Source organism: Pseudophryne corroboree, chromosome 6, assembly GCF_028390025.1.
Source record: "Pseudophryne corroboree isolate aPseCor3 chromosome 6, aPseCor3.hap2, whole genome shotgun sequence".
NCBI classification, from domain to species: domain Eukaryota; kingdom Metazoa; phylum Chordata; class Amphibia; order Anura; family Myobatrachidae; genus Pseudophryne; species Pseudophryne corroboree.
In genome coordinates, this window is record NC_086449.1 from 433,421,569 (window position 1) to 433,436,679 (window position 15,111).

General features: G+C 43.1%; 1 protein-coding gene across 4 annotated transcripts in view; it reads left to right on the plus strand.

The window, feature by feature from the left end:
- Positions 1 to 12,512, plus strand: part of BCAP29 (B cell receptor associated protein 29) — a 234,664-nt gene extending 222,152 nt beyond the window's left edge. For 3 of the 4 annotated variants that reach the window (XM_063927066.1, XM_063927067.1, XM_063927069.1), the window contains one exon: positions 9,717 to 12,512. In XM_063927066.1, the coding sequence (XP_063783136.1) occupies positions 9,717 to 9,752 (36 nt within the window). In that variant the 3' untranslated portion in view covers positions 9,753 to 12,512. The remainder of the gene's footprint in view (positions 1 to 9,716) is intronic. The other variant, XM_063927068.1, reaches the window with a different exon arrangement.
- The last annotated feature ends 2,599 nt before the right edge of the window (positions 12,513 to 15,111 follow it).

Below are 15,111 nucleotides of genomic sequence, written 5' to 3' on the forward strand. Positions count from 1 at the left end.
CCGAGCAGCTACTTGGTCAGGGGCAAACACGTTTGCTAAATTCTACAAATTTGATACCCTGGCTGAGGAGGACCTGGAGTTCTCTCATTCGGTGCTGCAGAGTCATCCGCACTCTCCCGCCCGTTTGGGAGCTTTGGTATAATCCCCATGGTCCTTACGGAGTTCCCAGCATCCACTAGGACGTCAGAGAAAATAAGAATTTACTTACCGATAATTCTATTTCTCGTAGTCCGTAGTGGATGCTGGGCGCCCATCCCAAGTGCGGATTGTCTGCAATACTTGTACATAGTTATTGTTACAAAAATCGGGTTATTATTGTTGTGAGCCATCTTTTCAGAGGCTCCTCTGTTATCATGCTGTTAACTGGGTTCAGATCACAGGTTGTACGGTGTGATTGGTGTGGCTGGTATGAGTCTTACCCGGGATTCAATATCCTTCCTTATTGTGTACGCTCGTCCGGGCACAGTATCCTAACTGAGGCTTGGAGGAGGGTCATAGGGGGAGGAGCCAGTGCACACCAGGTAGTCCTAAAGCTTTTACTTTTGTGCCCAGTCTCCTGCGGAGCCTCTATTCCCCATGGTCCTTACGGAGTTCCCAGCATCCACTACGGACTACGAGAAATAGAATTATCGGTAAGTAAATTCTTATTATATATACAGGTTGAGTATCCCTTATCCACAATGCTTGGGACCAGAGGTATTTTGGATATCGGATTTTTCCGTATTTTGGAATAATTGCATACCATAATGAGTTATCATGGTGATGGGACCTTAATCTAAGCACAGAATGCATTTATGTTACATATACACCTTATACACACAGCCTGATGGTAATTTTAGCCAATATTTTTTAGAACTTTGTGCATTAAACAAAGTGTGTCTACATTCACACAATTCATTTATGTTTCATATACACCTTATATACACAGCCTGAAGGTCATTTAATACAATATTTTTAATAACTGTGTGTATTAAACAAAGTTTGTGTACATTGAGCCATCAGAAAACAAAGGTTTCACTATCTCACTCTCACGCAAAAAAGTCCGTATTTCGGAATATTCCGTATTTCGGAATATTTGGATATGGGATACTCAACCTGTGTATATATATATATATATATATATAAAATGTGTGTGTATATATGTATGTAATAAAATATTTAAATCAATTTATTCAAAATACCTTTAAAACTTTATTCCGTGATAAAAAAGACCCGCCAATTTCTGAGCGGTTTTGTGGGGGAAATATCTTCAGGTAAGTGGTTATGGATGCAATTGGTCTCCGAGTGCATTCTGGCATAGTATGTGGAAGACTACCTCTATTATTTAAGGTCATGCCTCACCTTAAATAGGTAGAGATGGGACATATGGGTTGTGATCAGCTTTATTGTCTTTTGAATTTTTTTTGCACATTTTGTAGACCATTTCCATAAATGTAAGAGTGCATCCAATGAGTGTTAACACCAATGATATTTGAGGCAGACATATCTGGTAATAATTCACTAAGCCTGGATAAAATCTCAGCAGGGCACGGATTGTTGGCTTGACTACTGCTTCAGTTTTATCATTGGATCTGTGAGGACCTTTTTGTCAATTTTGTGTCCCCAGTACGAATTGTGTTCATTAAACAACCCACATTTAGCTTAGTTGGCTCCCATCCATATTCAAAATTGTTTAAATAAGTCTCATCATCTTTTCCTGCAATAATAATATTGAGTCGCAGGTGTTCCCTGTAACATTAACACATGATCCATGACCCTTTGCCAAATTGTTAGAGATGCTGAGATAAAGCTGTCCCAAAGACAAGCTGGTTATACTGAAATAGACATTTGTATGTGTGTTTGTTGTATAGTATTTCTTTGATGTATCTTCAATCCCCATTTACAAAGAAGCTTTTTTAAATGTAATTTTGTAAAGCGGTCTCCTCCAACAGATCTGCAAAGATATCCTCCGTATACAGTATGAGCAGATATTGTACAGTGTGCATCGCTGGATTATTAATTGTTTTTGGTTTTTATAAAGTGTCCAACCTTTGTTAATTTCTGGATCAATTAGTGCAGCCCAGTGGTTCCCAAACTTTTTTAAATCTCGGCGCCTTAGAGTAAAATAATTTTTTTCATGGTACTTCTGGGCCAAAGTTGTGTTTAGTAGATTGCTAGTCATCTTGGCTTTTCTGTAGACTTTCACGGTTAAGCAGTCCTGGTCCGCCATTTTGTAATACATTTCAATGTAATTTCTGTGTTTTCTCTTTGAATTTCACATCAACTTTAATTTTCTCTAGAAAGACCTTTTTCTCTAACGTCCTAGTGGATGCTGGGGACTTCGTAAGGACCATGGGGAATAGACGGGCTCCGCAGGAGACATGGGCACTTTAAGAAAGAATTTAGATTCTGGTGTGATCTGGCTCCTCCCTCTATGTCCCTCCTCCAGACCTCAGTTTGAATCTGTGCCCGGACGAGCTGGGTGCTTTTCAGTGAGCTCTCCTGAGCTTGCTGTGAGAAAGTATTTTGTTAGGTTTTTTATTTTCAGGGAGCTCTGCTGGCAACAGACTACCTGCATCGTGGGACAGAGGGGAGAGAAGCAGCCCTACTCTCTGAAGCTAGGTCCTGCTTCTTAGGCTACTGGACACCATTAGCTCCAGAGGGATCGTACACAGGATCTCACCCTCGTCGTCCGATCACAGAGCCGCGCCGCCGTCCCCCTCGCAGAGCCGGAAGACAGAAGCCGGGTGAGTATGAGAAGCAAGAAGACTTCAAAATCGGCGGCAGAAGACTCCGGTCTTCACTGAGGTAACGCACAGCACTGCAGCTGTGCGCCATTGCTCCCACACACCTCACATACTCCGGTCACTGTAAGGGTACAGGGCGCAGGGGGGGGGGGCGCCCTGGGCAGCATTTGGATCCTCTTTTTGGCAAAAGTGAACATATATACAGTTGGACACTGTATATATGTATGAGCCCCCGCCAAGAAAATACATATTTAAGAGGGACAGAAGCCCGCCGTCGAGGGGGCGGGGCTTCTTCCTCAGCACTCACCAGCGCCATTTTTTCTCCACAGCTCTGCTGAGAGGAAGCTCCCCAGGCTCTCCCCTGCAGATATACGGTAGAAGAGGGTAAAAAGAGAGGGGGGGCACATAATTAGGCGCGAAAATCAATATAACAGCAGCTACTGGGTTAACATTAAGTTACTGTGTTATTCCTGGGTTTATAGCGCTGGGGTGTGTGCTGGCATACTCTCTCTCTGTCTCTCCAAAGGGCCTTGTGGGGGAACTGTCTTCAAAAAGGGCATTCCCTGTGTGTGTGGTGTGTCGGTACGCTTGTGTCGACATGTTTGACGAGGAAGGCTATGTGGAAGCAGAGCGGGAGCAAATGAATGTGGTGTCTCCGCCGACTGCGTCGACACCTGATTGGATGGATATGTGGAAGGTTTTAAATGATAATGTTAATTCCTTGCATAAAAGGTTGGAAAAAGCTGAAGCCTCAGGACAGTCAGGGTCTCAGCCCGTGCCTGATTCTATGTCGCAGAGGCCGTCAGGGTCTCAGAAGCGCCCACTATCCCAAATTGTTGACACAGATACCGACATGGATTCTGATTCAAGTGTCGATTACGATGATGCAAAGTTACAGCCAAAATTGGCTAAATCCATCCGTTATATGATTATAGCAATTAAGGATGTGTTGCACATCACAGAGGAAACCCCAGTCCCTGACAAGAGGGTTCATATGTATGAGGAAAAGAGGCAGGTGGTGACCTTTCCCCCTTCACACGAGCTAAATGAGTTATGTGAAAAGGCTTGGGAATCTCCAGATAAAAATCTGCAGATTTCCAAACGGATTCTTATGGCGTATCCTTTCCCGCCAACGGACAGGCTACGCTGGGAATCCTCCCCTAGGGTGGACAAAGCTTTAACACGCTTATCCAAGAAGGTAGCCCTGCCGTCACAGGTTACGGCTACCCTCAAAGATGCTGCGGATAGAAAGCAGGAGGGTACCCTGAAGTCCATTTATACACATTCAGGTACCTTACTAAGGCCAGCGATCGCGTCGGCCTGGGTGTGTAGTGCTGTAGCAGCATGGACGGACACCTTGTCTAAGGAACTTGATACCTTAGACAAGGATACTATATTAATGACCCTGGGGCATATAAAAGACGCTGTCCTATATATGAGAGATGCTCAAAGAGACATTAGTCTACTGGGTTCTAGAATAAATGCTATGTCGATTTCTGCCAGAAGGGTCCTGTGGACTCGGCAATGGACAGGTGATGCCGACTCAAAAAGGCGCATGGAGGTTTTACCTTACAAGGGTGAGGAATTGTTTGGGGAGGGTCTCTCGGACCTGGTCTCCACAGCTACTGCTGGAAAGTCAAATTTTTTGCCATATGTTTCCTCACAGCCTAAGAAAGCACCGTATTACCAAATGCAGTCCTTTCGATCACAGAAAAGCAAGAAAGTCCGAGGTGCGTCCTTTCTTGCCAGGGGCAGAGGAAAGAAGCTGCACAACACAGCTAGTTCCCAGGAACAGAAGTCCTCCCCGGCTTCCAAAAAATCCACCGCATGACGCTGGGGCTCCACAGGCGGAGCTAGGCCCTGTGGGGGCGCGTCTCCGAAATTTCAGCCACAAGTGGGTTCACTCCCAGTTGGATCCCTGGGCAATAGATATTGTGTCTCAGGGATACAAGCTGGAATTCGAAGAGATGCCCCCTCACCGATACCTAAAATTGGCCCTGCCAGTTTCCACCCTCGAGAGGGAAATAGTGTTAACTGCAATTCACAAATTGTATCTTCAACAGGTGTTGGTCAAGGTTCCCCTCCTTCAACAAGGAAAGGGTTATTATTCGACCATGTTTGTAGTACCGAAACCGGACGGTTCGGTCAGACCCATATTGAATTTAAAATCCCTGAACATGTACCTGAAAAGGTTTCGGTTCAAGATGGAATCGCTGAGAGCGGTAATCGCAAGCCTGGAAGGGGGGGGATTTTATGGTGTCTCTGGACATAAAGGATGCATACCTTCATGTCCCCATTTATCCACCTCATCAGGCGTACCTCAGATTTGTAGTACAGGATTGTCATTACCAATTTCAGACGTTGCCGTTTGGTCTCTCCACGGCTCCGAGAATATTTACCAAGGTAATGGCGGAAATGATGGTACTCCTGCGGAAGCAAGGGGTCACAATTATCCCATACTTGGATGATCTCCTCATAAAAGCGAGGTCAAGAGAGAAGTTGCTGATCAGCGTAGCACGTTCTCTGGAAGTGTTACGGCAACACGGCTGGATTCTAAATATTCCAAAGTCGCAGTTGATTCCTACGACTCGTCTGCCTTTCCTGGGCATGATTCTGGACACAGACCAGAAAAGAGTTTATCTCCCGATAGAGAAAGCTCAGGAACTCATGACACTGGTCAGAAACCTATTAAAACCAAAACAGGTGTCGGTGCATCACTGCACTCGAGTACTGGGAAAGATGGTGGCATCATACGAGGCCATTCCTTTCGGCAGGTTCCATGCGAGGACCTTTCAATGGGACTTACTGGACAAATGGTCCGGATCACATCTTCAGATGCATCGATTAATCACCCTATCCCCCAGGGCCAGGGTGTCTCTCCTGTGGTGGCTGCAGAGTGCTCACCTTCTCGAGGGCCGCAGATTCGGCATTCAGGGCTGGGTCCTGGTGACCACGGATGCAAGCCTCCGAGGGTGGGGAGCAGTCACACAGGGAAGAAATTTCCAAGGTCTGTGGTCAAGTCAGGAGACTTGCCTTCACATCAACATCCTGGAACTAAGGGCCATATACAATGCCCTACGTCAAGCGGAGACCCTGCTTCACGACCAACCGGTTCTGATTCAGTCAGACAACATCACCGCTGTGGCTCATGTAAACCGACAAGGCGGCACAAGGAGCAGGGTGGCAATGGACAGAGGTATTGCGCCAGGTCAAGAGACCCTCAGGCGATAGCTGTGGATGCACTGGTGACACCGTGGGTGTTCCAGTCGGTCTATGTATTTCCTCCTCTTCCTCTCATACCCAAGGTGCTGAGAATCATAAGAAAAAGAGGAGTGAGAACAATTCTCATTGTTCCGGATTGGCCAAGAAGAACTTGGTATCCAGATCTGCAAGAAATGCTCACAGAGGACCCGTGGCCTCTGCCTCTAAGACAGGACTTGTTGCAACAGGGGCCCTGTCTGTTCCAAGACTTACCGCGGCTGCGTTTGACGGCATGGCGGTTGAACGCCGGATCCTAGCAGAGAAAGGCATTCCGGATGAGGTCATTCCTACGCTGATAATGGCTAGGAAGGACGTGACAGCTCAACATTATCACCGTATATATGGTGAAAATATGTTGCTTGGTGTGAGGCCAGGAATGCCCCTACGGAGGAATTCCAACTGGGCCGTTTCCTTCACTTCCTACAGTCAGGAGTGACTTTGGGCCTAAAATTGGGTTCCATTAAGGTCCAGATTTCGGCCCTATCTATTTTCTTTCAAAAAGAGCTGGCTTCTCTACCTGAAGTTCAGATGTTTGTAAAGGGAGTGCTGCATATTCAGCCCCCTTTTGTGCCTCCAGTGGCACCTTGGGATCTTAACGTGGTGTTGAGTTTCCTGAAATCCCACTGGTTTGAACCACTCAGAACGGTGGAATTGAAATATCTCACGTGGAAGGTGGTCATGCTACTAGCCTTGGCTTCGGCTAGGCGTGTGTCAGAATTGGCGGCTTTGTCACATAAAAGCCCCTATCTGGTTTTCCATGTGGATAGAGTAGAATTGAGGACCCGTCCACAATTCCTGCCGAAAGTGGTTTCATCTTTTCATATAAACCAACCTATTGTGGTGCCTGTGGCTACTACGGACTTGGAGGATTCCGAGTTGCTTGATGTGGTCAGGGCTTTGAAGGTTTATGTAGCCAGAACGGCTAGGGTCAGGAAAACAGAGTCTTTGTTTATCCTGTATGCTTCCAACAAGCTTGGTGCTCCTGCTTCAAAGCAAACTATTGCTCGCTGGATCTGTAACACGATTCAGCAGGCTTATTCTGCGGCTGGATTGCCGCTGCCAAAATCAGTTCAGGCCCATTCCACTAGGAAGGTGGGCTCTTTTTGGGCGGCTGCCCGAGGGGTCTCGGCATTACAGCTGTGCCGAGCGGCTACTTGGTCAGGTTCAAACACTTTTGCAAAGTTCTATAAGTTTGATACCCTGGCTGAGGAGGACCTTGTGTTTGCTCAGTCGGTGCTGCAGAGTCATCCGCACTCTCCCGCCCGTTTGGGAGCTTTGGTATAATCCCCATGGTCCTTACGGAGTCCCCAGCATCCACTAGGACGTTAGAGAAAATAAGATTTTACTTACCGGTAAATCTATTTCTCGTAGTCCGTAGTGGATGCTGGGCGCCCGTCCCAAGTGCGGACTTCTTCTGCAATACTTGTATATAGTTATTGCTGCAATAAGGGTTATGTTATAGTTGCATCAGGGTTGAACTGATGCTCTGTTGTTGTTCATACTGTTGACTGGGTAAGTTTGTCACAAGTTATACGGTGTGATTGGTGTGGCTGGTATGTGTCTTGCCCTGGATTACCAAAATCCTTTCCTTGTACTGTCAGCTCTTCCGGGCACAGTTTCTCTAACTGAGGTCTGGAGGAGGGACATAGAGGGAGGAGCCAGAGCACACCAGAATCTAAATTCTTTCTTAAAGTGCCCATGTCTCCTGCGGAGCCCGTCTTTTCCCCATGGTCCTTACGGAGTCCCCAGCATCCACTACGGACTACGAGAAATAGATTTACTGGTAAGTAAAATCTTATTTTTTTTAATAAAGTAATTTCCACAGTAACTTCAAATACTCATTTGATGTAATAATTAAAACCATGCAGTTCAATTTTTAAATCCCTCAACTTCAGGGGTCATCTACATTACTTAGTGATCTTCTGCTTTCATACTCCTTAATTTAAGTCCGAATACATCATTGTAGATTTCTTGACTGTCCATTGAGTGAGATTCTTTTTTTCGCACCTTATGTAGCTGTGAGGATTTATATCTTTCACTCTGTCGTTTAGTTACTTTTTTGTATATTATTCCTGATTATCAGATGCTTTGAATATATCCCTTTGTATGACATTTCCTATACTCTTTATACTTTAAACCAACAGTGGTTTGCTTTATGTCAGGTCCCTCTATACTCTTTGTTTAAAATTCAGTTTATTTGCCATGCATTCAAGTGACATGTGGTGAGGTGAGGCAGAGCCTTTTCTGTCATACTAACGCAGAGGTTCTCAAACTCGGTCCTCGGGGGCCCACACAGTGCATGTTTTGCAGGTCTCCTCACAGAATTCGCAAGTGAAATAATTAGCTCCACCTGTGGACCTTTTAAAATGTGTCAGTAAGTAATTAATACACCTGTGCACCTGCTGGGTTACCTGGAAAACATGCACTGTGTGGGCTCCCGAGGACCGAGTTTGAGAACCTCTGTACTAACGTTAGTGTCAGAGTTTTGACTGTATAAAGTATATGAAAAATACAAAGAATTAGTTTGAAATATCTTCTTTGTATTATTCTAATATTTTTTATAGCCAAAACTCTGGAGTAAAAAAAGTCTATGGCAGGTGAGGCAGTGCCTCACCTGCCTATCATTTCCGCACATCTCTGATCAAAATTCACCAAACTTCCAGGAGTTTATACTGCTGCACCTGTGTATAATGCCCAGATGTACCCTTTGGCTCATATATTGCGTGTATATATCTGGCTCTGGTGCTAGCCAGTACCTCCTGAGCCATTTACTTCAGCGCTCATCACTGGCATTCAAGCCCTTTTTGTTGCAGTTCTAATGCATTCTTTGCTGCCTTGTCCATTGAAATAAAAATACTATCCACTACATTATTCATTACAAAATCCAACCACACCATGCTAGGGGTTAAGGACATATGACACACTGCGGATAAATATTTCTTACTCTGGATCCAGCTTTACATGATTCACTCCTGGCCTCTGGGCGGTTTCCTGGTGCAGTGGCGTATGCGGTGATGTATGTTATAATCTAAACACACTGATCGCTTGGGAAAGTGAGGAACAGCAGCTGCAGAACAAGCATAAAACATTAAGGGGGGGGGAGGGGTATTCAATTAGTGCCTAAGAAAAAAAACTGCACTTTTAGCTATTTTTTTAGGGCGAATGGGGATTCGCCTTGTGCAGTAGCAGGGTCTGGGTTTTTTTCCGCCTAGTCGAAACATTCGGCAGAAGGGAAAAACGTGGACCTGCGCTGGCAAAAACGCGGCCCATTTTCAATGATTTTGAGGCATTTTTCGCCAATGCCTGTCACTAAAAAAAAAAGAAGTGAAAAGGCATTGGCGAAAATGCCTTCAAAATGGGCGAAAACGGCCCGCAATTGAATACTCAGGGGGGTAAATTCGATAGCTCCGAAATTGCCGAACTAATTACATCCATGATATTACCGAACTAATTACATCCATGATATGTGTAATATGTGCAGGACAGAATATACTGTAGTTTCGAAATGTGCAACTGGGTAGGACAAACAAATGGCAGATTGCTCATAAAAAAATACTGTGCAAATTTGTGTCACGCTACTTTTTGCTGATCTGTTAATTGAATTAAAATTGGGTTGTGCTTTTGTTACTTCTAACAGAAACATTTTGTGCCATTTTATTTTAGTTTTTTTGTTTGGTCTTTGTATATCAGTTATTTTACTAACTCCCATTCTGTTCTTTGTTTATATAGAACATCGCAGAAGGACAACATGATAAAGACCAGTAAATGATCTACCCATGTGACTGTAAGGTTGTGAATTGTTGTTCTACAATTTTGCTTTAATTTTGCTAAGGGAAGTTTGCTGAAAACAGTGTGTTATAGTATTTTTTCTCTGCAGTGGTCTGTATGCATTGTAAACTGTGTGATTGCTGTCTCATGTTAATATATAATATTTTAGCACTGAAAATATAGATCAGGTTTTCATACACCATATTCACTGACTATTGAATAAGTTAGTCATATACGTTGGGGATCTGAATAAACATCACATAGGCTAAATTTGCCAAAATCTAAAAATGTAGTTGTAATTGTTACCTGTAAACGACAACCGAGATGTTCCGCTTATACTCCCTTTAGCCTAAGCAGCAAGTTGTCATTCATGCACGGTCGGGCCTTGTTTGGTTTGTCAAAGCCTATTCCTACGTTACCGTCCCAATTTGTGTGAATGCAAACCTTATGAGAGAGAGTCTTGACTAATAGAAACGCCCATCTGAAGAGGACCTGTTATACCCCTTTCACACCGCACATATTGCTGGGTCGACACTGGTAAGCGTGCGGTATGAAAGCACCATGTCTGAAATCCTGGGTCGCCTGACCCGGAAATTCAACCTGGGAATAAAGCAGCGTTATACCCGGGTTGAATACCGGGTCGACCCGGGACCCGTTTACTACAACAGGGAGAGGCGGTGCGGAGATGATCTCATCTCCCAGTGCCGCCCCCGCTGCCGGCTCCGCCCCCCGCTGCTATGGCAACCCGCCCGGCATATTGCCGGGTCGGGGAAGCCAGCAGCAGCATCCAATGCTGGATCCCACCCGGGAAGTACTCGTTTCCAATTCCCGGGTGGGATCTGGCATTGGCGGTGTGAAAGGGGTATAAGTAAGATTTGCCATTTTATTTTGGACTGGCTAATTTCACCCAGAGCCTTGTTTTTACTTTTGAGTGGAATTAGTCCCACTTTTGTCTTCATCAAAATAAACTGACATTACTTAGGTACTATTGAATACATGTCCTGTGACAACTTTGTTAAAACTGTCTCCTCTATATTCAAAATACATAACTATATATACTGTGAAAATATATTTATGTGGTTTACCAATATACTTAGGTTTTCAAAATGAGGGTTTGCATGTTTAAGTTGAATTGGTGTTCTCATGACAAAAGTTATTTTATTTTTTCCAGCATATCTCTGTTTAATAAAAATATAGCAATACTTATGTTCAGTTCATTGAAGTAGCTCCCTTTAAAAATAAGGGTAACTACAATACCAGCATATAATAATAATAATCTATAACTTCTCTCCTACCTGTTCTAATAAATAATTCTATCTACTAAACAGTATAAAAGTGACCCCACCATTTGGCAAAACTGTAGGATAAATAGACCATAAGGGCACAAGGTTTTCTTCTTGAACATGATTTCATTCAGCCATTTGTGTCTGTATTTTCCATCCAGCCTCTTCCAGTTTGTGCACACATTGCAATTGTGGCACAGTTTGGCGTAAAACAACTGCATTTGATGATGAAATACAGTATCTGACCAACTAACTTCAGGTTTCCACTTCCTCCTATGTTATGGTATTTGCATTAGAGATGTGCAGGTCCGGATTTACTTGGTTCTTAACGCCAGAATTAACACTAGTTCGGATTATCCGGATTTTTCTTATTGGCTAACCAAAACACGTGACATCCGAGAGCCAATAAAATGCCATTTTGAAAACCGGGTAAATCCGAACCCGCACATCTCTAATTTGCATGCTCATGATATTATCCACGTGACAAAGGTTAGGTCTGCTTCTATCTCCAGTAAAACTGCAGTTCATTTAAACAGTGAAATTCTCTTACGCTAGTGCTAATCCGATCTATGAATGCTGCTGGCACCGTTCATATAACGTAGCAGTGTTTGTGTAACAGAAACCTTCTATTTTATTGTTATTATCTAATAAACACTAATTTATGTAATTGATCTTTTTAATTGTTCTATACATTTTAGAACATTAAATGGGGAAATGCTTGGTACCAAAAAATATTGTACAAAAATACTGCTACTGAATCTTGTAATAAATGTTCCTTTCTGTAACACAAAACTGATAAAGAATCTACCAGTCCTTTGATATATAAAGAATTTTTTTGTTAGCAAAATCCATAGATTGGTGTGAATTTCTGACTTATGCTGTGTGCTTTAAATTGAATTTCAGATATATTGGAGATTATGGATACATTAAAAGCAGACCAGATGCATGAATGGATAGATTACACCATTATATTATTTTTGGGGTCACATCGGTGCCAAGATATATATGGTATGGAGAGAGCTGTGTGGAGGAATTCTTTCAGGTGCATTGGTTCAATTAACTGACTTGTAGTTTGCTTGAGACATGAACATGATGGAAATAATTGCAGTTTATTTTACACATTTCAGTTTAGCAAATGTGGGCTGTGATGTACAATACATAATTACCCATATGAACTGCAAAAACTTTTAGTAAAGACTTGTACATAAAATAATTACAAATGTAGTTTGCTTTTGGGTAAAAATATTTTTTTGTAATGGTTCATATAAGGGGGGAAGGGAATTGTGCCATTTTTACCTGTTTAGCATTATACAAAAGTAATTGTGACTGTCCAATAAAGAGGGTTTTCAGTACTTGTTTCATTGAAGACGTTTACAAAAGTGTGTATTTAGCATATGTATGAGTTAATGTATGTAATAAAATACACAAAGCTTCTCATTTACAATGTTTCACTGATTAAAGTTCTGTTTGCTTATGCACTTGCCAAAAGAATGTATTTTTTTTTTAATAAATATCAAAATTCTAATAAACCTTATTTTGCTATGGTGCAAGTGTGATGACATTCTCTCCATGTGGTCAACACGCATTCCATCCTGAATACCTTTTTTTAAAAGGCTTGTTTAACACAGTAATAGTCCATAAATTATACAAATAAAGTACTAATTGGGAACACATGTGCACACATTTATACATAGATTTTCAGTTTTTGTCCCAATATAGGATCTTTGTCAAGAAATAAAGTCTCTTGGTCAACAACCCTGTTAAAACCCATCATACCATAAGTGAAGTACCAAGAAGAAGACTGGTCAAGGGTCTGTACCACAGTGACAAAAATGAACACAAGTCAAAGCAGTAGAACAGTTAGTAAACAGTACAAGTATTTGTATTGAAAATACTAAACAAGCCATCTAAGTAGAAGCAAACCACAAATTATATCATGGTCAAAACATGTTAGTGTGGTGTGTTTATAACGTATTAGTGCAAGTTAAGGAAAATCTTTGTCCAAAAATGATTATCCTTTATCAACATCATACAGTGCTATATATTGAGGGAACATAATACAAATGGGAAAAAAACCCCATACAATTACTTGAAGTAGAAGGTGAAGATAGTCCTGCCCAAAAATGTAAGAGCTACTGTAAGAGGTGTGAGGAACGCTACATACATAAGGTATAACAACTATAGCTGCTGGTGGGGAAAATGCATCTGACCACTGTAAGGCAGCATTATCAGCCAACAATAGCATATAGCATGCTATGACAACAGGAATTTCTGTTGCAGCTACTTATGGTGTAGTGCGCATGGAAGGAGACTGTTGGAGATGGAGACATGAAAGACAAAGTAGTAATTGTAGAATTCTGGAGACAGTCAGCTGCTGGCAACCATGATTAAGGGGTATATTCAATTAGGGTTGGATCCATTCCGACATGCATTTCGACAACCCCTATTCAATCCCATCTCAATTCGACCTTTAAAAAGTCGAACTGAGATGAGGGACCCAGAGGAGGAGAGGGGGGGAGCCGTGGGCAGACCAGCAGGGACAGCCGCGGGCAGACGGAGGAGAGCAGCGCTACAGTAGTGCTGCAGGAGGTTGTCTCACAGACGCCAGATCTCACGGCATTGTCCACCCAGCACCAGCAAGCGCGACCTCACTTGCTGGAGCCGGGTGGACGCTGCCTGTGAGCGGCGCGGCTGTGAGACATCCTGCTGCAGCGCTGTGCTGTAGCGCTGCTCTCCCCTGTATGGCCGCTGCTGTCCGCGGCTTTCCCCCCACTCTGCTCCTCTAGGTCCCACATCTCAGTCCGACATTTTTTTATGTCGGACTGAGATGGTCAGAAACGGGGCTAAATCCTGTAGAATTTGGCCCTGTTTGACTCAGTACGTGAAAGCACGTGAATCGGCAGCTATACCGCCGATTCACGTACTATTCGACAAGTCGAATTCCACGACTTGTCGAATAAAAACTGATGTGATTGAATAGGTCGAATCACTATTCGACCGTAAAAAGTCGAAAACTGCCGTCTTTTCGACAGACGGCAGTTTTCAACCCTAGTTGAATATACCCCTATGTCACCGTTTATCTTAACTGAACCTCCTAACCTCTTCTGATTCTGGAGAAGGTGTTTTCTTTTGTGCTGCTTGCGGTTAGCAGCTCAGAGTTGCTTTGGCATCATGCTCTCTGCTGGATATAGAGCCATAACCGTAGTGTATAAACAACTGTAAAAGTTATATTTAGAAATCCCTTATTAAGACCAAATGCAATTTACATGAAATAATATATCATAGACTAATCAGTAATGGTTGCAAAATAATCAAGTAATCAAACTTCTATTGTAAAATAAATCGTGTTAATAGCGCAACCCCCATAAGGGGAAAGCAACACTTACATACATGCACATATAAGTTAAATGGATCTATGATCTCAAAAAGGAAGTACTAATTCAATAATCAGAATCAACAATAAAGGGCAGTTTATAGAAACACAGATCACTAAACTTGTGGCAGACATACTTATGGTTTATCATAAAAAGCTAGAAAGGGTAGTTTCACATGTGCATTTAATTCAGCACAGCGCAGACATAGATATTAAATTTATATGGAAGCTTTCAACTGGGTACCACCCATACGTGCATATTTAGCACTATTATTTTTACTAAAATGTGAAAACTGTGTTTCTTCTTCAGGCTCCATGGTCTCCACAGGGTTAACTTTGGGTATAGCTGATGGAGACCAGGACTGGCACCGCACAATAATGCTTTGTGAGCCTCCCAGGATGCACTGGGCTCCTCTCCCCACATACCCCGCCTCCGTGCTCAGCCACTTAAGTTTTATTTCAGTGCCAGCAGGAGCTGGTCACACTGAACACACTGCAGCCCAAGCTTTTAAATTTTTTGATGATTTAGACTTTTTTCTTTGAGCAATCAGTGCCTGGCAGTCCCACAGGACACCCCCACCAGGCTGCAACACCACGATTGAGTGTGTGATTTCAGCCGGTAACCTGGCAATCACCTTCACTAGCAGAGACACAGGGGCACTCAGGACTGGAACGGTAAAAGCACGGGGGACTTGTAAGG